This window comes from Chiloscyllium punctatum, chromosome 2, assembly GCF_047496795.1.
Source record: "Chiloscyllium punctatum isolate Juve2018m chromosome 2, sChiPun1.3, whole genome shotgun sequence".
Taxonomy (NCBI): Eukaryota; Metazoa; Chordata; class Chondrichthyes; order Orectolobiformes; family Hemiscylliidae; genus Chiloscyllium; species Chiloscyllium punctatum.
This window is the reverse complement of record NC_092740.1, coordinates 18,338,747-18,366,172: the sequence shown is the minus strand read 5'-3', so window position 1 is coordinate 18,366,172 and position 27,426 is coordinate 18,338,747. Positions and strand designations below refer to the sequence as shown.

General features: G+C 45.4%; 1 protein-coding gene across 3 annotated transcripts; it reads left to right on the top strand.

Moving 5' to 3' along the window:
- Positions 1-607: 607 nt before the first annotated feature.
- On the top strand, positions 608-25,847 carry hpf1 (histone PARylation factor 1). Of its 3 annotated transcripts, none has more exons than XM_072594550.1 (8): positions 609-1,090; positions 2,192-2,357; positions 5,630-5,816; positions 6,406-6,504; positions 9,078-9,213; positions 18,615-18,702; positions 21,198-21,370; positions 25,578-25,847. In XM_072594550.1, the coding sequence occupies exons 1-8, from the start codon at positions 881-883 to the stop codon at positions 25,707-25,709; spliced, it is 1,191 nt and encodes a 396-aa protein (XP_072450651.1). In that variant the 5' UTR covers positions 609-880; the 3' UTR covers positions 25,710-25,847. The 3 variants fall into 3 exon arrangements, with proteins under 3 accessions (XP_072450652.1, XP_072450651.1, XP_072450650.1); XM_072594549.1 differs by having other exon boundaries at positions 712-1,090; positions 9,063-9,213; XM_072594551.1 differs by lacking the exon at positions 9,078-9,213 and having other exon boundaries at positions 608-1,090; positions 18,584-18,702.
- The last annotated feature ends 1,579 nt before the right edge of the window (positions 25,848-27,426 follow it).

Sequence of the window (27,426 nt, the reverse complement as noted above, 5' to 3'; positions counted from 1 at the left end):
TAAGTAGACCTGGTGCTCCACCTGCCATGCCCAACTGTACTCCCCATTGAACCAGCCTTGGTTGATTCCCTGGGTTGATAGTAATAGCAGAGTGGGAAATTGCAGATTGTGGTTGAATAAGCTTCTGCTGAAGAAGGTTCTGGTAGCGGCCCCTTCTCTGCGCCAGGAGATCAAGGTTTAGGTCCTGTCAGCTCAAAAGTGTGTAATAACATCTCCGAACAGATTGATTAGAAAGTATCTACAATTTTGCTAAAGATGGCCCACAGCGCCACATGAATGCCCTGTCTTGAATTGCTAGATCTGTTCAAAATCTATTTAATACAGTATGGTGGCAGAGGCAGGGAGCTGACTGTGTCCCTGTGGCGGAGACGAGGAGCTGACTGTGTCCCTCTGGCGGAGGCGGGGAGCTGGTCCTGTCCCTGTGGCGGAGGCGGGGAGCTGACTGTGTCCCTGTGGCAGAGAGAGGTGCGCCCTCTGTGTCCCAGTGGCGGGGGGTGCGCCGACTGTGTCCCTGTGGCGGAGGCGGGGAGCTGACTGTGTCCCTGTGGCGGAGGCGGGGAGCTCTCTGTGTCCCTGTGGCGGAGGCGGTGAGCTGACTGTGTCCCTGTGGCGGAGGCGGGGAGCTGACTGTGTCCCTGTGACGGAGGCGGGGAGCTCTCTGTGTCCCTGTGGCGGAGGCGGGGAGCTCTCTGTGTCCCTGTGACGGAGGGGGGAGCTCTCTGTGTCCCTGTGGCGGAGGCGGGGAGCTCTCTGTGTCCCTGTGGCGGAGGGGGGAGCTCCCTGTGTCCATGTGGCGGAGGCGGTGAGCTGACTGTGTCCCTGTGGCGGAGGCGGGGAGCTGACTGTGTCCCTGTGACGGAGGGGGGAGCTCCCTGTGTCCATGTGGCGGAGGCGGGGAGCTGACTGTGTCCCTGTGACGGAGGCGGGGTGCTCTCTGTGTCCCTGTGGCGGAGGCGGGGAGCTCGCTGTTTTGGGGGGTGTGTTCAGAGTGGGTGTATTCAGGGGGGTGTATTCTGCCGCCCCGGTGAAGTTGGGTTTGTTGAATATGGCGGGACGCGGGAAGAGAAAAGCTGCATCTAGAGGCACCGAGGTAATGGATGAGGATGTTCTGGTGAATACGGGATTGTTTTCAATGTGATACATTGTAGCTCCGGAAGTAACAATGTATCCCGGGGATTGAAGAGCTGCAACATTGTCTCACTGACTGTTACTAACAATGTCTTTACTAAATGCTGTCTGTTAGAAAAATCTCTCTCATTGCAAATATTTTAGTCCCGACAATGGAGCAGATTGTTTGCTCCAATGCTGTTTTGAATTGAGTGAGGCACTGACCCCATAGGCCTTGCCTCGACCATGTCGGGGGCTTTATTTTCAAATAAGCGTGTGGTATTTTTGACAAAAGTAGAAGTATTGGGCGAATGGCCTGGATCAGAGGGAAGGGTGAAATTTGACTTCTATCAACTATAACATTACGACAAAGAACTGCGGGTGTTGGAAACAAACAAAACCAGCAACAACACAGCAGGTGTGCAGAGAGAGACAAAACACCAGATAACATTTTGAGTCACTTTTATAAATTGTATGTTTCTGTGAACGGGCACACGATGTGCTGCCTGCTTTTAAAAACAAAGGTGCGGAAATCTCCATCACCCAGAAGGACAAGAGGAAGCACTAAAAATCGACATGTTCCCCTCCAAACCGCCAGCAATAAAGGAGAAAGTATTATAGGCCAGTAAAAACGTTCTATGGTTGGTCTGTCTTTATTTCATCATTTACTATTTAGTTGCACCACTGGCAGGGCCAGCTTTTGTTGTCTATGCCTAATTGCCCTTGAACTGAGTGGCCTGGTAGCTATTTCAATGGGCAAGGTTGGAAAATAAAAGAATAAGAGGTGATCTTATTGAAACATACAAGATTTTGAAGGGACTTGACAAGGTGGATGCAGAAAGATTGTTTCCCATGTTCGAGAGGCTAGGACCAGAGGCATAATCCCACTTATTGGCTACAGCTATGGCTTCAACACTATAATTCTAACATCTTGAGACGTAGGTGTCTGCTCCCCACTCTGTTACTGACTCTATGACTCTATCTATACTTGGTGCTGCCTAAGGAGCTGACCTAGTGTTTTGGGGATGCTGCAGTGTTTACTGCTTGAATTAATTCAGTTTTCTTTGTGATTTGTTTACCTCAGTCTAAGAACCCGGTAGCTGAAGATGGGAAGAAGAACCGAGGAGAGAAATCCGGGGTTCCTGAGGAACTGCGACAGGAAGTTGAGGATCTCTACAAGCTACGGATGCCAGAAGATTTCTATCACTTCTGGGAATTCTGTGAGAAACAAGATTCTCAGAATCCATGCGGTATGCTACCTGCCCCCACCCCATCCAGATTAGCGTATGTAATGCAGAAACCAGCCAGGCATCTGTGGCCAGATAGGAGAAAGTGAGGACTGCAGATGCTGGGGATCAGAGTCGAGAGTATGGTGCTGGAAAAGTGCAGCAGGTCAGGCAGCATCCGAGGAGCAGGAGAATTTCGGGCATAATCTGTGGTTAGCTATGTGAGAGCATTGGGAGAGGTTTAGGGTGAGAAATGTCTTCTGCCCCAACACTTGTACTCTTAAGTACCACCAACCCAGCCCCAATTCACAAAGTTCCTTGTGTCCTTGTTTGGTTTATGAGCAGAGAAGCAGACATCTGTGGTACAAATGGAATCAGAGGTTCACAGCATGGAAACAGGCCCTTCGGCCCAACTTATCCATGATGTCCAGTTTTCACAATTAAACTGGTCCCATTTGCCTGCATTTGGTCCCTATCCCTCCATACCAATCCCATGATGTACCTGTGACAAGATAAATTTGGATGTCTGGTCAACATGGGCAAGTTGGACTAAAGGGTCTGTTTCCGTGCTGTACATCTCTATGACTCTCAATGACAAAATTGTATTCACCTCCACCACTACTTGTGGCAGCCTGTTCCAGACCCTCTGTGTGAGTAAAAAAAATTGATCCTTTTGTACCTCTCTTCTTTCACCTGGTGCCTATGCTGGATCTTAAGAGTGATTTTAACGCGCGCCTTCATCTTCTTGTCCTTGACCCTGATCCTCATCCTCCAGCATCTGTCTGTTTTCCTTCAACAACCCAGTGACCTTGCAGGAGCAGCATTCTACCTCCCTAAAAGCACTATGGGTAATCCTGCACCCCAAGCACTGCAGAGGTTCAGCACCAAGATCTCAGGGTTAATTAGAGACGGGTAATATGTGCTTGCAATGCCCACATACTATAAGCAATTTTTAAAAACTTCCTTTCATTACTAATTATGGAACTTTTAGCATCCTTTTACATTACTCCAGAACCTGTAAACTTTAGCGAACAAATGTGTTCTTCGGTTTCTCCTCCAGTGATTTTTATTTTAATTTTTTTTTTCTTTTTCTTTTTACTTCTCTTTTTTTGGAAAACCCCCACACTATCGCCTAACTGCGGTTGTGCTTATCTTTTCCCCAGCACCCATGTTGTGTGTGTGCAGGTGTGAGACACAGTGAGAGACACAAGGTGCACAAATCTTTATTCAATTTCTACCACCAGGAAGATAGGAAAACACCTGAGTGGCCAGTGACAAGCACCGCCCTTCACATCAAAGGGCAATGCTACCAGTGATTTTTATGTCTGTATTCTCTAATTAATGACCCACTTGCCAGTGGAACCAAGCTTCTTCTTTCTTATCGCATTCTCAATTCGTCTCAACTTAAGACAGCTTTCTCTTCCCTTCTAATGTACACACCTGTCCTCTCTCTGGTGGATGTAGATGATTCCCATATCGGTGTTCAGAGAGCCTTGCCCCTGTCCCCTGGCTGAAACCATACAAACAGTGCTGGGGTTGAACAGGTTTCAGTGGCAAAAAGTCAAAATTGCTGTAAAAGCTCAGGAGGTCTGGCAGCATCCGTGGAGAGAAATCAGAGTTAATGTTGTGAGAAACAAAACTCGCATATTAAAAAATTTCAGTCCGAGTCAAATTCTGAAGCAGCGAATTTTATTGATACGTACTTGCAAGAACGGCTGCCTAATGAGTAAGCACCCCGATCTGAGGGTTACACTCTGATTTATGCTGTTTAGCTGTATCTCTCGGTCCTCCCCTTTCACCCCATTGGTTACTTTTGCTGTAGCGCGTAGCCTATCACAAGCTCTAGCTTCACTCCACCTTTGTCTAGCTTCTCTCCGCCTCTGTTTACTTCTCCCATTACTCTAAGCCTGTCACCCCTTACTCTTATTTATCTCATCCCTTATATGTGACTATCCTGGCATAGTTTGCTGTCTTCATGCGATCATCCTGCCAAGCTAAATTCCATCCGTTGGCCACATCCCTCCTGAGACGTGCACACTATTCTCCTGTTACTGGTACATCCCGCTACACTAATAGGTTGCTCTGCCCTATCAGTCAGAGATAATTCTACCTGTTTTTGCTTCTCACTGTTTAGTATTTGCATGCGCAACCTAATTTTATAATGTAAACTTTTGCAGAAACAACACCTGTTCCCTTATTCTGCACAATTTTAACCCTATACCTTACAATGTTTTGGGTCAAGTCACTCTGATTTCTCTGCAAAGATGCTGTCAGACCTGCTGAGCTTTTTCAGCAATTTCTATTTTTGCTTCTGATTTACAGCATCCACAGTTCTTTTGGTTTGTGTTCAGGGTTCAGTGGCAATGGAAGGTTTCAGCATCCTGTAGTAAAACAGAGGTTACAGAGTTGTTCAGAAAACCTTATGAAACCCCTACTTCGAAAAAGACAAAGTTTGTCTGAACATTTAGGTGAAATCAGTCTTACACCTCCATGTTGCCTCATACATTTCAATAGGCTGTCCACAATGGCTGATGACTTAAATACAAGATATTCTGGATTAGCAAATGCAGTAGTCATTTTTTTTCAAAAATCTGTTCATGGGGTGTAGATGCTATTCTCTCGCATCTATTGTCCATCCCCAAGAGCCAAGCCCATTGTTGTGGGTCTGGAGTCACATGTAGGCCAGACCAGGTAAGGATGGCAGATCTCCTTCCCTAAAGGACATGAGTAATGCGGATGGGTTTTTTATGACAATCAACAGTGGGCCAGATTTTTACTGCATTGGGCATGGTGGAATTCGAACCCAGGTCCCCTGAACACAAACCTAGGTTTCTGGATTACTAATCCAGTGATGTCACTACTGCACCGCCACCTCCTCTAGCTAGCACAGACCACATTGACCAGGACATGGAGTTCTCCCCCATTGTTGGTTGAGCAATGGATATTGGCCCAGACACTGGAGAGCTCTTCTTGGTGAGAGTGCCATGGGATCGTTCTACATCCGAGTCAGAGGGTGAAAAGCAGCAGTGGTGGACAGTGTAGCACTCCCCTGGTGCTGCCGGAGGACTGTCAGCCTTAGTTTTCATGCTCTGGCCCTGGATTGCAGCGTGAAGCCCACGGTCCCCTGGCTCAGAGGTGAGAACACTACCTGCTGAACTGTGGCTGACACCAAATAAAGGGACACTGAACTCACGGGAGTTGATGCTTCCAGGCAGAACAAGGGAGTAGACGGTTAACAGAGAAGGGTTTGGTTTGCTCTGACCTGACATGCTGTCTGTCTTTGCCCTCCTCTCTAGAGGCACTGAAGTCAAGCCTTGGACTCCAACTTGTTGGGCCTTTTGATATCCTGGCAGGAAAACACAAAGGAACAAAAACGTCTGAGCCGAATTACCTGCTGCACTGGCGTTACTTCTATGACCCCCCGGAATTTCAGACCATCGTCAGTGGAGACCCTGAAACTCTATCTCACCTCGGTTACTTCAGGTATCTGTGGCCCAAGTGCACTGCTGAGAGTGGGAGTGGATACAGTCCTCCTGTGTTCATACTCTGCTGAGTCACACCCTGAGATTTGTAAGAGAAATCGTTGTCAGGATACAGGCTTGGTCAGCGTTTGTTACTCAGCCTGTGGGGAAGCTGCCTGCACTCTGCAGAGTGGGGGATGGTAGGAGTTATGTGTACCCACCCAGTGCTGTGAGTTAAGGAGTCTGACCCAGCAACAGTAAATAACGTTAGTTTAGCTCCGAGTCAGGGTGGGCTGTGGCTCAGGTGGGAATTAACAGCTGATGGTGTTTCCGTGAGTCTACTCTTCTTGTGTCTCGAGGTGGAAGAGGCTGGAGAGGGCGGGTGTTGGAAGGTGCTGTCGCAAGTGCCTGGGTGAGTTACTGCAGAGTGTCATGTAACTGGTACACACTGCTGCCACTGTGCGCTGGTCATGGATGTGGTGCTAGCCAAACACGGTGCCTTGTCTTGGGTGGTGGCAAACTTCTCGAGTGTTGTCAGAGCTGCACCCACCCAGGCAAGTGGGGATATTCCATCACACTTCAGTGACTATGTTGTATGTGGTGTTTTACAGAGATTCTCCAGACGAATTGCCGGTATTCATAGGGGAAAATGAGGCAAAGAACGGCTGCTCGGTGGTTCAAATGGGAAACAATGTGTTTAGTGCGGTGAAGTATGTATATATCTGTTTCCTCTCGGGCAGTATGTAATTGATGGCAGTGGGAGGGTAAGCTGATATCCAGTCAGAGACTCATGGTTCATGTCCCACTCTGAAGGATCTAATTAAAAATCACACAACACCAGGTTATAGCCAACAGGTTTATTTGGAAGCACTAGCTTTCGGAGTGCTGCTCCTTCGTCGGGGGCCGTGGCTCACAACCACCTGATGAAGGAGCGACGCTCTGAAAGCTAGTGCTTCCAATTAAACCTGTTGGACTACAACCTGGTGTTGTGTGATTTTTTTTTTTAACTAACTTTGTCCACCCCAGTTCAACACCGGCTCCTCCAAATCTGAAGGATCTAGGCTGTCATTCCAATGCATGACCGAAGGAGTGCTCCATGGTCAGAGGTGTGATCTTTCAGACCAGACACTTAATGATAGATGAACATAATCCTACTTGATTATTCCAAAAATCATGTGAAAGATCCTCTGGTTTTCTGGTTACACCTTGACTCACGTAACTAAAACTGTTTATTTCCAAGTTGCTGTGGTGGCATTAGCCACAAAACTGTTGTTCTACGCTGTAGTGGTGATGATACTTCAGGGCTGCTTGATTACATTTCTTAAAGTCATGAAATCCACTGTATAATTTTAGTTCTTTCATTCGTTCCCATGGGATGCGGACATCTTGGCTAGGTCAGCTTTTGTTGCCCATCCCTAATTGCCCTTGAACTGAGGGGCTCACCAGGCCATTAGAAGGCAGTTTAAGAGTCAACCATGATGTGGTGGGCCTGAAGTTGTACGTAGGCCAAACCAGATAAGGACGGCAGATTTCCCTTCCATGAAAGACATTTGCAAATCAGATGGGTTTTTCACAACAATCGTTGATGGTTGCCATAGTCACAATTCCTGAGACTAGCTTTATATTCCAGATTTATTAACGGAGTCTCAATTGCACTGGCTACTGTGTTGGGGGCTTGAACCCTTATTCCCATGGGCGGCACAGTGGCTCAGTGGTTAGCACTGCTGCCTCACAGCACCAAGATCCCAGGTTCAATTCCAGCCTTGGGTGACTGTCTGTGTGGAGTTTGCACATTCTCCCCGTGTCTGTGTGGGTTTCCTCTGGATGCTCTGGCTTCCTCCCACAGTCCAAAGATGTGCGGGTCAGGTGAATTGACGACGCTAAATTGCCCGTCATGTTAGGTGCATTAGTCAGAGGGAAATGGGACTGGGTGGGTTACTCTTCGGAGGGTCGGTGTGGACTTGTTGGGCCGAAGGGCCTGTTTCCACACTGTAGGGAATCTAATCTAATATAATCCCAGAGCCTGGATTACTTGTCAAGTGAAATTACCATTAATCCACACCATCTCTCACAAAGTGCCAATTTCTTTTTCTTTGAAAGAGTGCTGCATTCACCAGTTGCATTTGATGAGAGGGTAAAATCCCATTGCCATGCTCTCAGCTCCAAGCCAAGAAAATAGAACACCTTCCTACTCACAACGAACCCATCCCCTTGTGCTAACCAATGTTCATTGCCTGAGTGTAGACAGAACCTAGTTTGATGCAACCCATGAAGAGTTGGCCATGTTTGTACGGGGGGCTGAAGTCAAACGTAGGTCAGGCAGGGTAGGAACATCTGATCTACTTCCCTAAACGGTAATGAATTTCTTGGGTTTTATGATGGCGCCATCACCCTGGCAGTCACTTTTCCAAAAATTAGCTGTTGCAGCTGAATTTTCCAGTGTTTGGATTATGAACTCCTGTAATTCTATGTGCTCATACTGTTTTAGGCAACAATTTTGTCATTAAGTTTTGTCTGTCTTTCTTTAAGTTGAAACTCGCCTAACCCATATCACCTCTCCTTCCCCCCCCCCCCCCCCCCCCCAAATAAAACACAACCAAAGAAGCTTATTTCATTGCGTGGAAAGTTCTGTCACATCCTGTTGGTGTACTGAGTAGCACAGAGTCAAAAGGTCAGGGTTCAAGTCCCATTCCCGAAGATCTAAGATGTCATTCTAATGCACCACTGAAGGTATACTCTGTGACCAGAGGGGCCTCCTTTCACATGTCACGCTGAGACTTGACTGCGCCAGCCCTCGCAGGCAGACATTAAATGATCCTCCGTTATTATCTCAGAGCAGATATTCCCCTGGTGTCCTGGCCAATATTTATTCTTTGATCAACGTTACCAAAACTGGTCATTTATCACGCCGACGTGTTTGGCAGATGGCTGACTTCAAACGTTCCTGGCCCTTGGTTGTTGTGGGTGGTTGCTAGTAGTCTCCAGTCCTCTTCAGGTCTGTGGAGGGAGATCCTCCAGCGTGAATGCTGTGGGATAGTGGCCCCTCTTGCATTGAGTGTCCTCGTGCACTGACCATGGTAGAATGTAAGAGCCCCTGCTCCATTGACCATTTACATCTTTTTTTTTAAAACCTTTTTTATTGTGATGGGGAGGGCTGGCGGGTGGAATAGAGTTTAAAAATGTGTGGAAAGTTTTTCTAAGTTTAGCTGTTTTCCCTTTTTTTTTGTTTCCCTTCTCCCTTCCGTCCCATCACTCCTCTGGTTTACAGCTTGGTTTTGTCCAGAAGACTGAAGGAAATGGGTAATAGGACTCAGAGCAGAGGTTTGAAAGAGCTCGAGACCAAACTGACCACGGTAGCGAAGAAATTAGGTTATTCCCTAGAACAGAAAACTAAAGAAATGAAGCAGAGGGATAGGAAGGTAAGCACTCATAACATACTTCCAGAACATTCCCTGCATATATTGGCGTGGCATTGTGTTTCTGGTTAATTGTGACTGAGAGCCTTCTGCTGAATAAGTGTGAGGTTATCCACTTTAGTCAAAAATGCAGAAAGATAGAATATTTCTTAAATGCTTAAATGGTGGGAAGTTTTAGATGGCCAATGGGCCTGGGTACCCTTGTTTATTAGGCACTAAACTTTTAACAGATAGAAGTAGCAAATGATGAAGGCAAACGGCGTATTAGCCTTTAACACAAGGGGATTTGAGTACAGGATTGAAGACCACTTGCTGCAGTAGTATCGAGCTTTGTTGTACCTTTCTCTCAGGATATATAAACAGCTGCTTGGTAATTAAACATTAGTGGAAGGAGACAGACTTGGTGGGAAATATGTATCAATTTAACTGAATCCTCTGGGTATCATTGGCCCCCTGACACACACACACACACACACACACACACACACACACACACAGACACACACAGACACACACACACACACACACACACAATCCCGGCCATCTTGCACTCACCAGTAGGAGGTGTGATGCTGGGTTTGTAGAATATACAACCCAGTGACAGGCGGAGTGTATCAACACCACGTCCCATTGACCATTCTCAGTGAGCCACTTAAACTTGCAAGCCTCAGAAAAATATATCCATCAATTAGATGTGATTCTCTATTGGCAATCACTTGTTTAATAATCCTGACAGTGCGAGGAGTTATGGTGGAAACCAGTTTTAAGATTGCAGCCTGATGTGTGTGTGTTTGTGTGTGTGTGTGTGTGTGTGTGCGCTAGAAGCCACACAAATAAATACTCAAGACCTTGTTTGATATAAACAAAAGGAACTTGTATGTTCATTTTAAAAAAAAAGTTCTTCGTGCAGAGAGATCTCCATGTCCATGTACATTGATCCCTGAAAGTTGTCACCCAAGTTGATAGGGTTTTTAAGAAGACATATGGTGTGTTAGCTTTTATTGGTAGAGAGATTGAGTTTCTGAGATCATGCAGCAGCTGTGCAGAACTCTGGTGTGGCCACACTTGAGTATTGTGTACAGTTCTGACCCCCACCCCCAACCTCTAGATTCTCCTACAAGAGGAAACTGCCTTACCATATTGATTCTGTCAAGTCCCCTCAGGATCTTCTATCTTTCAATAAGGTCACCTCTGACTCCTCTAAAATCCAGAGGATACAGGCTGAGCTGGTCTCCAGTTTACTCCAGCTTTTAATCCATTAAACCTTCTCTGAACTGCTTGACAATCATTCTGTGCTTCACTTCTCAGGGCAATGCCTTGACCAACCAGAGTAAGCCTGTCATCTTAACTGCCAAGGTTTGGTTAAAGTTAACTGTCAGTCATCATCTAACTGGCGCATTCTCCATGGTGACATGCCTACCAATCAGAGTGAACTGGTCTCTGTTCCCCTCTCCAACCTGCTGAGTTTCTCCAGCACCACCAGCTTTTTGTTTGTAAGTTGGGACAATGTAAAGGGAGAACAATGAGCGCAAGCTCAAAGCTTTAGCAAAATGTGTCTTTTTCTCAGCAGTTCCAAACTTAAAGCCCAACTGCCCCTGGAACTTTAGCCCAGGGTCTCAGGATTCCAAGTCCAACAACATTCACGGTGCAGCTCCATCTTCCTGTAACGTACCACTAATAGTTTTCTGGTACTCAAGGCAACTTGTCACTGTTATTTATGAGCCTGTACGGTGAATGACTAACAAAATGCGAACCAGCTGCTGCTGTTAGAGGGACTGCAAAGTATCCGTCCATTTATCTGCCATCTGTATTAAAAACCAGCAGTGCTATCCTGGGGACTTGATCAATATTTCTCCCTCCCACAGCCATGTTTGAAACACCGAGAAAGAGAAGTACTCAGCAGGTCAGGCAGCATCGGTGGGGAAAAATTAGGGCCAGTGATGAGCCAATGATAAAACTTGGAAAGATTAGGATGGGACGGAATGAGTAGGATTTCCAACATCTGCAGTGTCTTGATGTTGATCCCCTTGGACTGGGATGTGGGTGTCACTGGCGAGACCAGCATTTATTGCCCATCCCAGTTACCCAGAGGGCAGTTAAATCAACCACATTGCTGTGGTTCTGGTGTCACATGGAGGCCAGACCGGGTGAGGATGGCAGGTTTCCTTCCCTAAAGGGCATGAGTGAACCAGACGGGTTTCGCCATCAATGGTCGTCATTAGACTATTAATTCTGGATTTTTAAAAATTGAATTCGATTTCCCAGTGTGGTGGGAATCGAACCCAGATTCCCAGAAGATTGCTTGGGTCTCTGGATTAATAGTTTAGCGATAATACCATTAGGCCATCTAGCTCTCACGTATAGAGATGGATGAGGTAGATGTGGCATTCCTGTCTCTGGTGTTGACGGCCAGTGTTCCCAAGTCCGTGTCGGGAGACACCAGCCCAGGTTAGCTCACCCTCTTCTCCATGAGGTTGGATCTCACTGCACAAACTGTTCGGCAGTTTCCTACAATAAGCCATAGATAAGGATGTCCAATGAAACCTACGGCATAAGGGCAGGCCTTTTGGCTGAGTTGTAGGGCCCATACAAACTGAGAGGATGGTTCCCCTCCTGGGAAAGGCTTAGACCCGAGGGCATAGAACATAGAACAGTACAGCACAGTCCAGGCCCTTTGGCCTTCTGTTGTGCCGGCCTTTTATCCTACTCTGAGATCAGACTAACCTACATACCCCTTCATTATACGATTTTCCATGTGACTATCCAAGAGTCGCTTATATGTCCCTAATGTATCTGACTCTACTACCACTGCTGGCAGTGCGTTCCACGCACCCCTCACTCTCTGTAAAGAACCTACCCCTGACATCTCCCCTAAACATTCCTCCAATTACCATAAAATTATACCCTTCATGATAAACCTTTCTGCCATGGGAGAAAGTCTCTGACTATCCACCCTATCAATGCCTCTCAACAAGTCACGTCTCATCCACCTCCATCAAGTCACCTCTCATCCTCCTTGACTCCAATGAGAAAAGCCCTAGCTCCCTCAACATCTCTTTATAAGACGTGCCCTCCAGAGCCAGGCAGCATCCTGATAAATCTCCTCTGCACACTCTCTAAAGCTTCCACATCCTTCCTATAATGAGGCAACCAGAACTGAACAATGATATTCCAAGTGCGGTCTGAGTAAGTCTCTAGAGCTGCAGCATAACCTTGCGGCTCTTAAACTCAATCCCCCTGCTAATGAAAGTCAATACACCATACACCTTTTTAACAACCCTCTCAACTTGGGTGGCAACTTTGAGAAATCTATGAACATGGACCTCAAGTTCCCTCTGTTCCTCCACACTGCCAAGAATCCTGCACTGTGGATTCGAATTCCACCTTCCAAACTGAATGACTTCACACTTTTCCAGGTTGACCTCCATCTGCCATTTATCAGCCTAGTTCTGCATCCTGTCAATGTCCTGCTGCAACCTACAACACCCCTTCACACTATCCACAACTCCACCAACCTTCGTGTCATCGGCAAATTTACTAACCCACCCTTCCACATCCTCAACCAAGACATGTATAAAGATCACAAAGAGCAGAGATCCTAAAGAGGATCCCTGCGGAACACCACTGATCACCAAGCTCCAGGCTGAATACTTTCCATCTACCACCACCCTCTGTCTTCTATGGGCCAGCCAATTCTGTACCGAGACAACCAGATTTCCCTGAATCCCATGCCTCCTTACTTTCTGAATTAGCTAAGAATAAAGGGACAGCAATTCCAGACTGAGAAGAGGAGGAATTTGTTCTCTGAGGGCTTTGAGAGTCCTTTTGGATTTCCTTGCCACCCAGAGCTGTGGAGATAGTGTCCTTGTGTGTATTTGAGGCAGATTTTGTTAGATTCTTGATGATTAGAGAATCAAGGGTTAAAGGGAAAGGGCAAGAAAATGGACAGGAGGAAAGACCGATCAGCCATTCGATAGTGGTGCAGGGACCGAGCAGTGTATTCCAGTTCACATTTCATATGGTCTGACTCAACAAGTTTTCTCCAACTGTATAATTATTTGCCTCTATACCATCGAACCCCATCTTAAAGACCACCTGTGTCCTTCTATACTTTGAACTAAAGCACGAAACTGAGTTGGTTCCATACTCATATTGAGCATCTCTGTGCTAATTATGCTACATTTTTAACAATTATTGATCATGGAGTACCCAGTTTGCATACAACATTGTGGCACAGCAGCTGCTGTGTTTTGCGGTTGTGAACCAATTCTTTAATTGGCTTAGAACTTAAAACATTACAGCGTAATACAGGCCCTTTGGCCCTCAATGTTGCGGCGACCTCTGGAACCAATCTGAAACTTATCTATCCTGCACTATTCCATTTTCATACAAATCTTTATCCAATGACCATTTAAATGCCCTTAAAGTTGGTGAGTCTACTCCTGTTGCAGGCAGTGCACTCTACACCTCTACTACTCTCTGAGTAACGATCCTACCGCTGACATCTGTCCTATATCTATCACCCCTCAATTTAAAGCTATGTCCCCTCATGCTAGCCATCACCGTCTGAGGAAAAAGGCTCTCATTGTCCACCCGATCTAACCCTCTAATTATCTTATATGTTGCAATTAAGTCACCTCTCAGCCTTCTTCTCTCGAACGAAAACAGCCTCAAGACCCTTGGCCTTTCCTCGTAAGACCTTCCCTCCACACCAGGCACCATCCTAGTAAATCTCCTCTGAACCCTTTCCAAAGCTTCCACATCCTTCCTATAATGCGGTGACCAGAACTGTACGCAATACTCCAAGTGCGGCCGCACCAGAGCTCCGTACAGCTACAGCATGACCTTGTGGCTCTGAAACTCAATCCCTCTACTAATAACAGTTAACACACCATATGCCTTCTTAACAGCCCTATCAACATGGATGGCAACTTTCAGTGATATATGTATATGGACACCGAGATCTCTCTGCTCATCTACGTTACCAAGAATCTTACCATTAGTCCAGTGCTCTGCATTCCTGTTAACTCCTTCCAAAGTGAATCACCTCACACTTTTCTACATTAAACTTTATTTGCCACCCCTCAGTTCAGCTCTGCAGCTTATCCATGTCCCTCTGTAACCTGCAACATCCTCCAGCGCTATCCATAATTCCACCGGCTTAATGTCATCCACAAATTTACTAACCCACCCTTCTATGCCCTCATCCAGGTCATTTTATAAAAATGACAAACAGCAGTGGACCCAAAACAGATCCTTGCAGCACACCACTAGTAACTGAACTCCAGGATGAACATTTCCCATCAACCACCACCCTCTGTCTTTCAGCTAGGTAATTTCTGATCTAAACTGCTAAATCATCCTCAATCCCATGCCTCTGTAGTTTGTGCAATAGCCTACAGTGGGGAACCTTATCAAAAGCCTGACTGAAATCCATATACAGCACATCAATCACTTTACCCTCATCTACCTGTTTGGTCACCTTCTCAACTCAATAAGGTTTGTGAGGTATGACCTATCTGTCACAAAACCATGTTGACTATCCCTAAACAACTTATTCCACTTGAGATTATTACAAATACTATCTCTCATAATCCTTTCCAACACTTTACTCTCAACCGAAGTAAGGCTCACAGCTCTATAATTTCCAGGGTTGTCTCTTGAACAAGGGGACAACGTTTGTTATCCTCCAGTTTTCTGGCACTGTTTCTGTAGACAATGATGACATAAAGATCAAAGCCAAAGGCTGTGCAATCTCCTCCCTGGCTTCCCAGAGAATCCTAGGATAAATCCCATCCGGCCCGGAGACCTATTTTCACGCTTCTCAGAATAGCTAACACCTCCTTATGAACCTCAATCCCGTGTAGTCTAGTAGCCTGTATCTCAGTATTCTCCTCAACAACGTTGTCTTTTTCCAGTGTGAATACTGATGAAAAGTATTCATTTAGCGCTTCCCCTATCTCCTCAGAGTCCAAGCACAATGTCCCACTACTATCCTTGATTGGCCCTAATCTTTCTCTAGTCACTCGTTTATTCCTGATATACCTATAGAAAGCCTTAGGGTTTTCCTTGATCCTGTCTGCTAACAACTTCTCATGTCCCCTCCTGGCTCTTCTTAGCTCTCTCTATAGGTCTTCCCTGGCTAACCCAAGCACCCTAACTGAGCCTTCATGTGTCATCCTAACATAAGCTTCCTTCTTCCTCTTGACAAGAGATTCAACTTCCCTCGCTTGACCACTTACTCCCTGCCTGACAGGTACATACTTATTAAGGACACGCAGTAGTTGTTCCTTGAATAAGGTCCACATTTTAGTTGTGCCCATCCCCTGCAGTTTCCTTCCCCATCCTAAATCTTGAATCATAATTGCCTTTCCCCCAGCTATAATTCTTGCCCTGTGGTATATACCTATCCCTTTCCACCACTAAAGTAAACATTACCGAATTGTGGTCTTTATCCCCAAAGTGCTCACCTACCTCCAAATCTAACACCTGGCCGTGTTCATTATCCAGTACCAAATCTAACGTGGTCATGCTCCTTGTAGGCCTGTCTACAATCGGTGCACACATTGGACAATAACTGATTCATCTAAAATACTCAAATTATAGTATTTCCAGTCAATATTTGAAAAGTTAAGGTCTCCATAACAACTGTCCTGTTACTCTCGCTCCTATCCAGAATTATCTTTGCTATCCTTTACACTGCATCTCTGGAATTATTTGGAGGCCGACAGAAAACTCCCAACAGGGTGACCTCTCTTTTCCTGTTTCTAACCTCAGCCTATACTACCTCAGTAAGTGAGTCCTCAAGTGTCCTTTCTGCCACCGTAATATCGTCCTTGACTAACAATGCCACACCTCCCCCTCTTTTACCACCTTCTCTGTTCTTACTGAAAAGCATCTAAATCCCGGAACCTGCAGCAACCATTCCTGTCCCTGCTCTATCCATGTCTCCGAAATGGCCTCAACATCCAGTTCCCAGGTACCAACCCATGTTGCAGGTTTACCCACCCTATTCCAGATGCTCCTGGCGTTGAAGTAGACAACTTGCCAGTGAACTCTTCCGACCGTGAAACTTCACTTTTGACCTCATTGCTCTCAACCTCCTGGAGACTGGAGCTTTAATTCAGGTTACCATTCCCCCTGCTGAATTAGTTAAAACCCTTCTGAAGAGCATTAGCCAATTTTCCCCCCAGGATATTGGTACCCCTCTGGTTCAGGTGAAGACCATCCTGTTCGTAAAGGTCCCACCTACCCCAGAATGAGCCCCAGTTGTACAGGTATCCGAAACCCTCTCTCCTGTGCCATCCATGTTCAATTCCTCTCTCCCTATTCTTCGCCTCGCTAGCATGTGGCACTGGCAACTAGCCAGAGATAACAGCTTTGTTCTAGCACTAAGCTTCCACCCTAACTCCCTGCATTTCTGCCTTCAATCCCTACCCCTTTTCCTACCTATGTCATTAGTGCCGATGTGGACCATGACTTGGATCTGGTTCCCCTCCCCCTCAAGGATCCCCAGAAAAAAGATCCGGTCATTATGAACCCTGGCATCTGGGAGGCGACACACCAACCATGAGTCTCTCGTTCCACAGAACCTCCTACCTGTCCCCTGACCTATGGAGTCCCCAATAACTAATTCTCTGCTCACCTTCCCCTTTCCCTTCTGAGCAGCAGGGACAGAGTCTGTGCCAGAGACCTGTACCCCATGGCTTACGCCCAGTAAGTCATTCCCCCCAAACAATATCCAAAAAGGTATACTTTATATTGAGGTAAATGGCTACAGGCGATCCCTGTACATGCTCTGCTGGTTCCCTTTCCATCCCCTGACTGTAACCAATCTACCTTTGTCTTGCACTGAGGTGTGAGTACTTCCCTGTAAATCCACTGCCTCCTGAATGATCCGAAGTTCATCCAGCTCCAGTTCCTTAACATTGTTTTTGAGGAGCTGGAGTTGGGTGCACTTCCCGTAGATGCAGTCAGCAGGGACACTAGTGGTGACCCTTACCTCCCACATTCTACAGGAGGAACATTCAACTACCCTCACCTCCATTCCCACTATTCTAAATTCCTAAAGAGACTAGGGCCCTTCCTATACAATAGTACAACAGCCTTTTGAGAAACTGTGTTGGCTGCAGTTTCCTGGATTTATTTTTTTTGCAAGAATTGCATTAACCATTCTTATTGAAATAACAGCACAAAGGCCATCATCCCTTATTTATTTGTGACCAGCCAGCTCAGAGTCAGTCCTCTGAACTGAGGGGATTCTAAATATCTTGGTTATATATTTTTTTAATTGACCCCCCACACTACCTCCAAACAGTGGTAGTGCTTATTTTCCCAAGCGGTTTCCTGGATTTATTGGTTGATGAGCAGTGTCTGTGAACTGGCACAGGAAGCAAACAGCAGTGCTTAAAAATGTGTTGCTGGAAAAGCACAGCAGGTCAGGCAGCATCAAAGGAGAAGGAGAATCAACATTTCGGGCATAAGCCCTTCTTCAGGAATGCCCGAAACGTCGATTCTCCTTCTCCTTTGATGCTGCCTGACCTGCTGCGCTTTTCCAGCAACACATTTTTAAGCTCTGATCCCCAGCATCTGCAGTCCTCACTTTCTCCTATTTTACAGCAGTGCACCAGACTCCAGATTAAACCAGAGCAAGGTCACGAGAACTTCATTTAGGTGTTTTTCTATATGTTTCAAATATCATGTGCATTGTCCACAGGCTGTGTCCGTAACACAGAAAATTGCCATGTGTTCTTTGTTGACAGGTCAGTGTGATCAAAGAAGCAATATCCGTTAGGCTTTTATTTTGCTAAGTCCGACGTCATCTCTGACTCATTGAAGTAAAAATGCCACTGATACAGTCATCTACCCTTCGTCACTTGTACAGTCACTAATCAAAGTTGTCAGTCCCTCAGTCTGTGTCTTTGATATTAATGATATTTTCTGTCTGTGCAACAAGATGCAGTTGATGTTTGTTTAATGGAGTGGCACGATCGTTCGGTGGTTAGCACTGCTGCCTCACAGCACCAGGGACCCAGGTTAGATTCCAGCCTCGGGTGACTGTCTGTGTGGAGTTTGCACATTCTCCTCGTGTCTGCGTGGGTTTCCTCCCACAATCCAAAGATGTGCAGGTCAGGCGAATTGGACATGCTATATTGCCCATTTGTGTTAGGTGCAATAGTCAGGGGGAAATGGGTCTGGGTGGGTTACTCTTCGGAGGGTAAGTGTGGACTGATTGGGCCACAGGGCTTGTTTCCACACTGTAGGGAATCTAATCTTAAAAAAAAAAGTGGATGGACAGTCTGTGCTGTACAACTTCAGCTCAAAATCAATGCGTTTTGACAATCTGAAATTGACTTTACTCCCCATCTTACAGAAAATCCATCTCCTCTATCCTTCGCTTCCAGGTCGCTACCAGAACATTTCACGGAGCTGGTTTGGTTGTTCCGATTGATAAAGCTGGTGTAGGTTACAGAGAGCTTCCTGAGACAGACGGTACGTTTGTAATCTTTACTGTTCTGCTTTACGAAGGGATACATAAAAATGCATAAGCGACATAGAAATTGCAATGGGAAGTTATTGAATTGTTTGCCTTTGTTCTTCCATTTTAAAAACTTATGGTGTTCAGGATCAGTTTGGTTGCCATGTGATGAGTAATAGTCACTATGGCATCAGAGGTGGTCATTCAATTCATTGAATCCGTGCCGGTTCACCCGGTTCACCCATTTCACCCCTCCACTGCAAGTCCATTCAAATTCTTATCCTGTTTCCTTTCTGAAATCGTTGATTGTTTCCACTCCCACTAAATTTGCAGGCATTGGCTTCAAAGTCATGGCTATTCAAGGCCTTTCAAGAAAACATTCAGCCCTGCGTTCCACCCTGCATCTCTTACCCAAATGTTTAGGTCTATGCACTTCTGTCCCCTCCGGTCCTTGTACCACCATCCAACAGACAGCTTTTCTTAGGCTGCCTTTATTTAAAACGATTGTAGTCTTCTTAATCTTCCCAAGACCTCCTTTTTTTTTCTTTTGAAGAATTAAGAAGAATCACAGCTTTCCCAGCCTCACCCTGTGGTTAAAGCCCTTCGTTCCTGGAGCTGTTCTAGCTGGTCTCTGCTGCACCCTTTCGAGTAGATACATTTTTGTCCTGAAATGTGGTGACCAGAGCTCAGTGCAGCATTCCAGTTGTGGCTTAACCAGAGCTTTCTAAAGGTTCGGTTTCTGCTTTTATACATTGTCCCAAGTCTACTAATTAGGAGAGAATGTGGTGCAGTGCCTGTGTTTTTCTTTAAAATGTCTGTTCAGACTGTGGATCATTTTGCGATGTTTAGGGTTATATAATTGGAAATTGTTGCAGGTCTTTTCCTGGTTCACAAGCCCAGAGTTACTGAGAGCAGTGACTGACCACCTTCAGTCCAAGGTTGAAGTCAGCTTAGTCCAGATGAAATGGAGGATCAGACATTCGAATCCCTACAGTGTGGAAACGGGCTCTTCGGCCCAACCAGTCCACACCGACCCTCCGAGTATCTCACCCGGACCCTATTACTCTACATTTCCCCTGACTAATGCACCCAGCCTACACATCCCTGAACACGATGGACAATTTAATACGGCCAATTCATCTAACCTGCACATCTTTGAACTGTGAGCAGAAACTGGACCATCCAGGTGAAACCCATACAGACACTGGGAGAATATGCAAACTCCATACAGACAGTCACCCAAGGCAGGAATCAAACCTAGCTCCCTGGCGCTGTCAGCCAGCAGTGCTAACCACTGAGCCACTGTATCACGGGATCTTTCAGGGAATTGTAGCTTCTTCTGTTTTTCTTCATCTTCATGGTTTTGGGGGATATTAAGGGTTTATTTATTTTAAATGTTTTTTGTCATCACTGCAGAGAGCTGAGCTGATGATGCTCTGAATACAGTGTTTTCTCTTTGGTAAGACATTAAACTCAGGCTCTGTGTGGCCTTTCCGATTGATGTAATATATTTCACTATCACTATTTCAAAGGGGAGTACTCACTGATGTCCTAGTTAATGCTTATCCCTCAACCAACCTCCAAATCTGTTCAATGTTATAGACCATGAGACATGCAGACATGAGACATTCGCCCATCGAATCAGCTCCCTCATTCAATGAAATCGTGGCTGATCTAATAATTCTCGATCCCATTTTCTTGCGTCTTTCCATAATCCTTGATTCCCTTACTGATTAATTCTCAGCCTTAAATATGTTTAATGATTTGTCTTGGACAGCCCTCTCTTATTCCAGAGATTCACTTCCCCCAGAGAAGAAATTCCTCCTCACCCCTGTCTTAAATGGGTGACTCCCCTTACTCTGAGATGATACTCTTTGGTCCTCCTACAATGTGAAACAACCTTTCTGCCTCTACTCTGTCAAGTCCCCTAAGAATCATGTATCTCCAATAAGGTTGCCTCTTATTGAAACACACAGGAGGTCCCTGATTTATGAATTTGTGATTTTGAACACCATCTCATGCAGGGGTGTGAATTTTAAAGATCTGATTGACATATAACATTTTCTGTACTTACAAACAGCTGCTTTTTAGTTTCCTCAATTGTGCTCCAACTCGCAAACAATTCGACTTGCAAACAGACTCCAGAATGGAACCTGCCTGTATAGCAGAACCATGTTTATAGGATTTTGCTGTTAGCATATTGGCTGCTGCATTCCCTGTACACGCAGTCCCCATTTGTGAATTGGTTCCATTCTAGAGTCTGTTCACAAGTCAATTCGTACGCTCGTTGGAACACAATGCAGGACAATGTAAAGCAGTTGGATGTAAGTATGAAAAAATGTTCACGTCAGATCTATAAAATGACACCCTAATGCGAGATTGCGTTTGTAAGTATGAATGTTTGTAAGTCGGAGACCATTTGTATAATCAATCTATTTTTCTTCCATCTGGATTTGGGGGAAAAAATAACCACTGTCTCTCTCTTATCTTCCAATCACAAAATTGACAGGAAGTCTGAAAAAGATATGTAAAGCAATTGTAGAAGCTCCGACTGATGAAGCCCGGATGAAAGCTTTTGCCCCAATTCAAGAAATAATAACTTACGTTCAGTTTGCAAATGATGAATGCGACTATGGAATGGGATATGAACTAGGAATTGACCTTTTCTGTTATGGATCACATGTGAGTAGATGCAAATGGAGTTCAGCTTGTTCTCAACGTTCTAACATAACACAGCCTCTCCCCAACTCTACACGCCCTCGGTGCGACAACAGTGCTCAAATTTCATGGGCCAGTGGACAAATTACCCCGAAACCTTGGAAAAATTCACTCCACGAGAAAAATCAGCCCTGTGTGCGGGGGAAGGAGAGGGGGAGAAGCTGCTGTGCCAATCACACACTGTCTCCCCCTGGTGTTCACTGCTGATGAGCAAAAACAGGCAAGAAACAGCCTGAGAGTGGGACAGCAGGTGAAGTGGCTGAGTCATTGCTGGTGGTGAGGGAGTTTTGGCGTGATGGGTGTAGAGAGATTAGCCTAGTCAGGACCAATTTAAGGATACAGGCTAGGCTATTTGGGACTGAGAGGAGGAGAAATGTTTTGACCCAGAGAGTAATGGGCTTGTGAAATTCTCTTCCACAGAAAGCATTTGAGGGCAAATCATTGTATGTTTTCAAGAAGGACTAGGATATCCTGTTAGGGATCAAAGGATGTGGGGAGAAAGCAGGACGGGACAGAGTTGGATGATCAGTGTTGAATGGCTTACTAGTCCGCTGTTCTATATTTCTATGTAAAACCATAAACCAATCCAGGTTAAAAACAAGGACTGCAGATGCTGGAAACCAGAGTCTAGATTAGAGTGGTGCTGGAAAAGCACAGCATCCGAGGAGTAGGAAAATCGATGTTTCGGGCAAAAGCCCTGTCTGTCTTCATGCATGAGTCCTGTCACCCCAGTAACTATTTTCCCAAAGTAAAGGTCAGGTGTGCAGCTTGGTGTGTAACAGGGGAGGCTGCTAAAGGAGACAGCAGGAAACAAACTGGTCAGGGTTTCAAAACCGACAACAAAGCAACACTCACCTAAAAGCTGGGGAACTTGAGGTAGTTAATTGCTCGCAAGTAAATGTGTTATTTCTAGCATAAGGCTGTTATGTTCAGGGATACATTATCGGAAATATATTGGATGCTGTTGTAATGAAAACTGTGTTAACTGTTGAATTTAAATCTGATATTTAGATCTAAGATGTATCAAAAAGGATTATAAATGCCTGCTAAAAATAGTCCAGCTATTTGAATATGTGATGAAATCATATCAGCTGTGACCTGTGGTTTGGAGGTGGTGTTTATAAGGTGGCTTCTTGAGTGGAGAAGCAATGTATCAGTTATTTGAATTGTCAGAATTTTAAGGTCTGTCTTTGTAGATGTACCTCAAATGGTGAAGTTATGATTTTCATAAATTTTGAGAGTTAGTGATCAGCACGCTATCCTCCACCAACCACCACCAACTTTAATTCCCTCTACCATCAGCACAGTGACAGCTGAGAGTCCCATCTATGAGACAGACTGCAGCAAACCAATGAAGCTTCTGTAACAGTACCTCCTAACCTGTCTCTCTATCGGCTAAGTAGAACAGTCCATCTTCCATAGTTACACCAGCACCACTCCCCACTTTTTCCTCCACTACATTGATGACTGCATTGGCACCACCTCGTGCTCCCATGAGGAGGTTGAGCAGTTCATCAATTTCACCAACACATTCCACCCTGACCTTAAATTCACATGGACCATCTCTGACCCCTCTTTCCCCCCTACCCTGCCACTTCCTGGACCTCTCCATCTCCACCAATGACGACCGACTCAACACTGATTTTTTTTTTTACAAACCCACCAATTCCCAGAGCTACCTGGATTACATCTCCTCCCACCCTATCCTACCCAAAAATGCTATTCCCAATTCCTCTGCCATATCAGCTCCCAGGAGGACCCGTTCCACCACAGAACACACCAGATGGCCTCCTTCTTTAAAGACTGCAATGTCCCCTCCCATATGGTTGAAAATGCCCTCCACCGTATCTCATCCACGTCCTGCACCTCCGCCCACAAACCCCACCCCTCCAAGCGCAACAAGGACAGAACCCCTCCCTGGTCCTCACCTTCCACCCTACCAACCTCTGCATAAACTGTATCATCTGTCGACATTTCCGCCACCTAGAAACGGACCCCACCACCAGGGATATATTTCCCTCACCATACCTATCCATTTCCGCAAAGACCATTCCCTCCGTGACTACCTGGTCAGGTCCACGTCCCCAACAACCCACCCTCCCATCCTGGCACCCTCCCCTGCCACTGCAGGAATTGCAAAACCTGTGCCCACACCTCCCCCCTCACCTCCATCCAAGGCCCCAAAGGAGCCTTCCACATCCATCAAAGTTTCACCTGTACTTCCACACATTTATTGTATCCGTTGCGCCCGATGTGGTCTCCTCTATACTGGGGAGACTGGACGCCTTCTTGCAGGGCGCTTCAGGGAACATCTCCGGGACACCCGCACCAATCAACCCCACCGCCCTGTGGCCAAACATCTGAACTCCCCCCTTCTCACTCTGCCGAGGACATGCAGGTCCTGGGCCTCCTCCATTGCCACTCCCTCACCATCTGCCGCTTGGAGGAAGAATGCCTCATCTTCTGCCTCGGAACACCTCAACCCCAGGACATCAATGTGGACTTCACCATTGTCCTCATTTCTCCTCCCACCTTACCCCAGTTCCAAATTTCCAGCTCAGCACCATCCTCATGACCTGTCCCACCTGTCAATCTTCCTTCCCACCTATCTGCTCCACCCTTCTCTCCAATCTTTACCCCTTCCTCCATCCATCTATTGCACTCCCACCTATGTTCTCCCCAGCCCCATTCCCTCCCAGTTATCTCTTCACCCCAGAGGCTTCCAGCCTCATTCCTGATGAAGGGCTCCTGCTTGAAACATAGATTTTCCTGCTGTTTGGATGCTGCCTGACCTGCTGTGCTTTTCCAGCACCACTCTAATCTCCTAATCCCAGGTCTAGTTACATCAAGGGCAGCAAGTGTTTGGTGTTAATGGGTTAACAAGCTGGAATCTTTTATTTTCAGCACAGAAACTTCTTAAGGGCTGTTGGAAATGGACAATAATTGTTGAACTTCTAAATGCAGGGGAGCTTTTGAAAACTCAATCAAACCAGTACAGTACAAAAGGGGTCTTGATGAATTTTAAATGAACTGAATACAAGTGTATAATTTAATATATTTTAACACCATTTATTTTAGAGTTTGGGTTTTGAACCAGTGACATTCTTGTCTATTTCTGGAGCTATAATATTTTAATGCAATATCAGAGCTCCTGGGGTGATGATGGAAATACATTTGCATTGGGAGTTTTATGAGCAGTGTAAACAGAAGAGCCATGAGCTTGCTGTCAGAAGAATCAGGAGTTGTTTTCTTTTTACAAGGCATGGGTGGGGGGGTGAGAGATTAGAAAGCTTTTGTTTTCGGTTTACAGAAGTCTTGGTTGAAGTTTCAACAGATGAAACCATTTTAGAGTTAGTTCAGAAAGGTCACCTCAGTATAGACATTTAAATTTAAACATTCCAGACCAGAAATGTTTAGTTAAATAGTGAAATGGGTTATTTAAAGCTGAGAAAGTCCAGCCCAAGCCCATTTATGACAAGAAAAAGGCTCTTAAACTCAAAATAGGGAACTGAAAGCAACAGTTAAAACTACAGCTGTGATGTAGAAGGGAATTGTCTGTTTGAGTACTGGGAAGTGGTGAGAGGACAGATGGCATTGTATTTTATCATGTTTTGAAGTCTTTCAAATTCTGATATAGGCAAGTTGTGTGGCTTATTTTGATTCACGTAATAAATTTTGTTTTACTTATATGCAGCACTGTACACTTGTAGTAAAAGGCCACTTTATTATATCTTTGTTACAGTCTGGGAACTGGTACTAACATCTGCTGGGATCATAAGCTGCACTTGATAATTTACTTTTGTAACTAATTGCCCATTGGGAATTATTCTGGCATAGATGGTGCTGAGTTTGCTTCCTGAACTATGGCAGTTCAGGGTGTTCTTAGAACAGTGACAGTGAGGGAATAAGATTTCCAAATCAGCAAGGTGCAGGACTTGTTGGGAGCTTGGAGTTGATGGGGTTCCTATGCATTTGCTAACCTGGTCTTGGTTAAGTGTGTTGAAGGAGCTGAGATGAGTTCCTGCTGTACATAATGTACATGGTACACACTGGGAAGGGCTTTGTGGTATTTGAAGAGTGAGATGCTGGAGGAAAATGTTTCAGCTGTTCAGAAACTGAGTAGCAGGATTTATGATTCTTTCACAAACTTTCTTTTCACTTCCTTTTTCAGTACTTTCACAAAGTGGTACAGCAGTTGTTACCCCTAGCATACAAGTTGCTGAAGAGGCAACTGTTTGCTGAGATTATTGAGGTACATTTGGCCAACAGAAAATGGAATGATCTGGACCAACTGCCTGTTTGAAGATTCTGATTTTGCCACAAAATCAAAGAACTATTACAGACTTGTTCTGTAAACTAAAATGTATCATCTGTGTTGTATACGGTTTATTTTGATGCACAAATTTAGCATTTTTTTAACAATAAAGATCCTTTGACATTGTTTAAGTGCTTGTGATTTGCTTCTTCAAACACAGTTTTAGCAGCTTTATTATCCATGATACAACTTTATGCACTAGTGGAGGTGTATCTAAAGAATATGTACCAGCTTCAATGAATTTGAACTTGAAAGTTTAATCCATGTCATAAGAACACAAGACCATTTAGTACAGTTGTAGCTGATCAACCATTCCCCCCCCCCCCGCCATGTCCCTTTATAACATGCCCATTTAGAAATGAGTGTTCAATATTGGCAAACAGGTTCCAAAGCCCCTCCTGACAGAGTTCTCAAGACTGTCAATTGTTTGCGTCAAAGAAATTCTCTCCTCTCCTCAATCCTAAGTGGTTTCCCTCATATTTTGAAATGACAATCACTGGTTCTAGGCTCCACATGTCTACATCTCCCCTGTCCATTTTCACAGGATCACCTCACCTCTTTTGAACCATGTAGAGAAGTACAGGGTTTCCCAACCTCTCTTCATAGTACAGTCCTGCCGACACAGAATTAAATCTGGTGAACCTCCATTGCACTCCCTCCATGGCAATACAATAGAATTAAAACTGCACAGTACTCTAGGACTGATCAAACATTTTCTATAAAACAGAAGCATGGTTTTCTTCTGTATCAAATCCTCTTGCAATAACTAAAACAGGTTTTCCTCACTGATATATAGGTGCAAGAAGCAGCTTTCAGTCACTTATGGGCAGCACGGTGACACAGTGGTTAGCACTGCTGCCTCACAGCACCAGAGACCTGGATTCAATTCCCGCCTCAGGTGACCATCTGTGTGGAGTTTGCACATTCTCCCAGTGTCTGCGTGGGTTTCCTCTGGGTGCTCTGGTTTTCTCCCACAGTCCAAAAATGTGCAGGTTAGGTGAATTGGCTATGCTAAATTGCCTGTAGTGTTAGATGTAGGGGAATGGGTCTGGCTGGGTTGTGCTTTGGAAGGTTGGTGTTGGGCCGAAGGGCCTGTTTCCACACTCTAAGTAATCTAATTGACAAGGACACTCAGGTCCACGTGCACATCACATCCACAATTACTTAACTCTTACCAGTTATAAAATACTCTCCCACTTTTCACTTTTTTCCACAATAGTCTATCTGCTATGTTCTTGCCCACTCACTAAGCCCAAATCTTCCTGCAGCTGATTTGCATCTTCCTCATCACAAATAATCATACCTTTGTGTCAACTTATCACTGAACGACCTGACACGTTTTGTGCCCCTGTTGAGCTAGTTTAAACCCTCCCCAGCAGCTCTGGCAAATCTTCCTCTGAGGATCGGTCCAAATGGAATGGTTGAGCTCGCTAATTACTCCACATGTCTCAATGCCACAGAAATCTGTTGTCAACCAACTCACCAGTCAATTTTGATTGCAAAGTTGGCCTTTATTTCAAGGAAGTTGGAGTATAAGAGTAGGGAAGTCTGACTGCAACTGGGTACAAGGTGCAGTTGAGACCACATCTGGAGTACTTAGAGCAATTTAAAGAAAGATACTTCATTGGAGGCAGTTCAGAGAAGGTTAACTAGAAGGATCCCTGGTGGGGAGGTGCAAAGGCTAAACAGGTTGTAACTTTACTCC

Coding starts and splice junctions, on each gene's coding strand:
- hpf1 (XM_072594549.1), top strand. CDS start 881: ATGTGGCGGAGGCGGGGAGCTGACTGTGTCCCTGTGACGGAGGCGGGG. Junction 1,091..2,191: donor CTGCATCTAGAGGCACCGAG/GTAATGGATGAG, acceptor TGTTTACCTCAG/TCTAAGAACCCGGTAGCTGA. Junction 5,817..6,405: donor TCTCACCTCGGTTACTTCAG/GTATCTGTGGCC, acceptor GGTGTTTTACAG/AGATTCTCCAGACGAATTGC.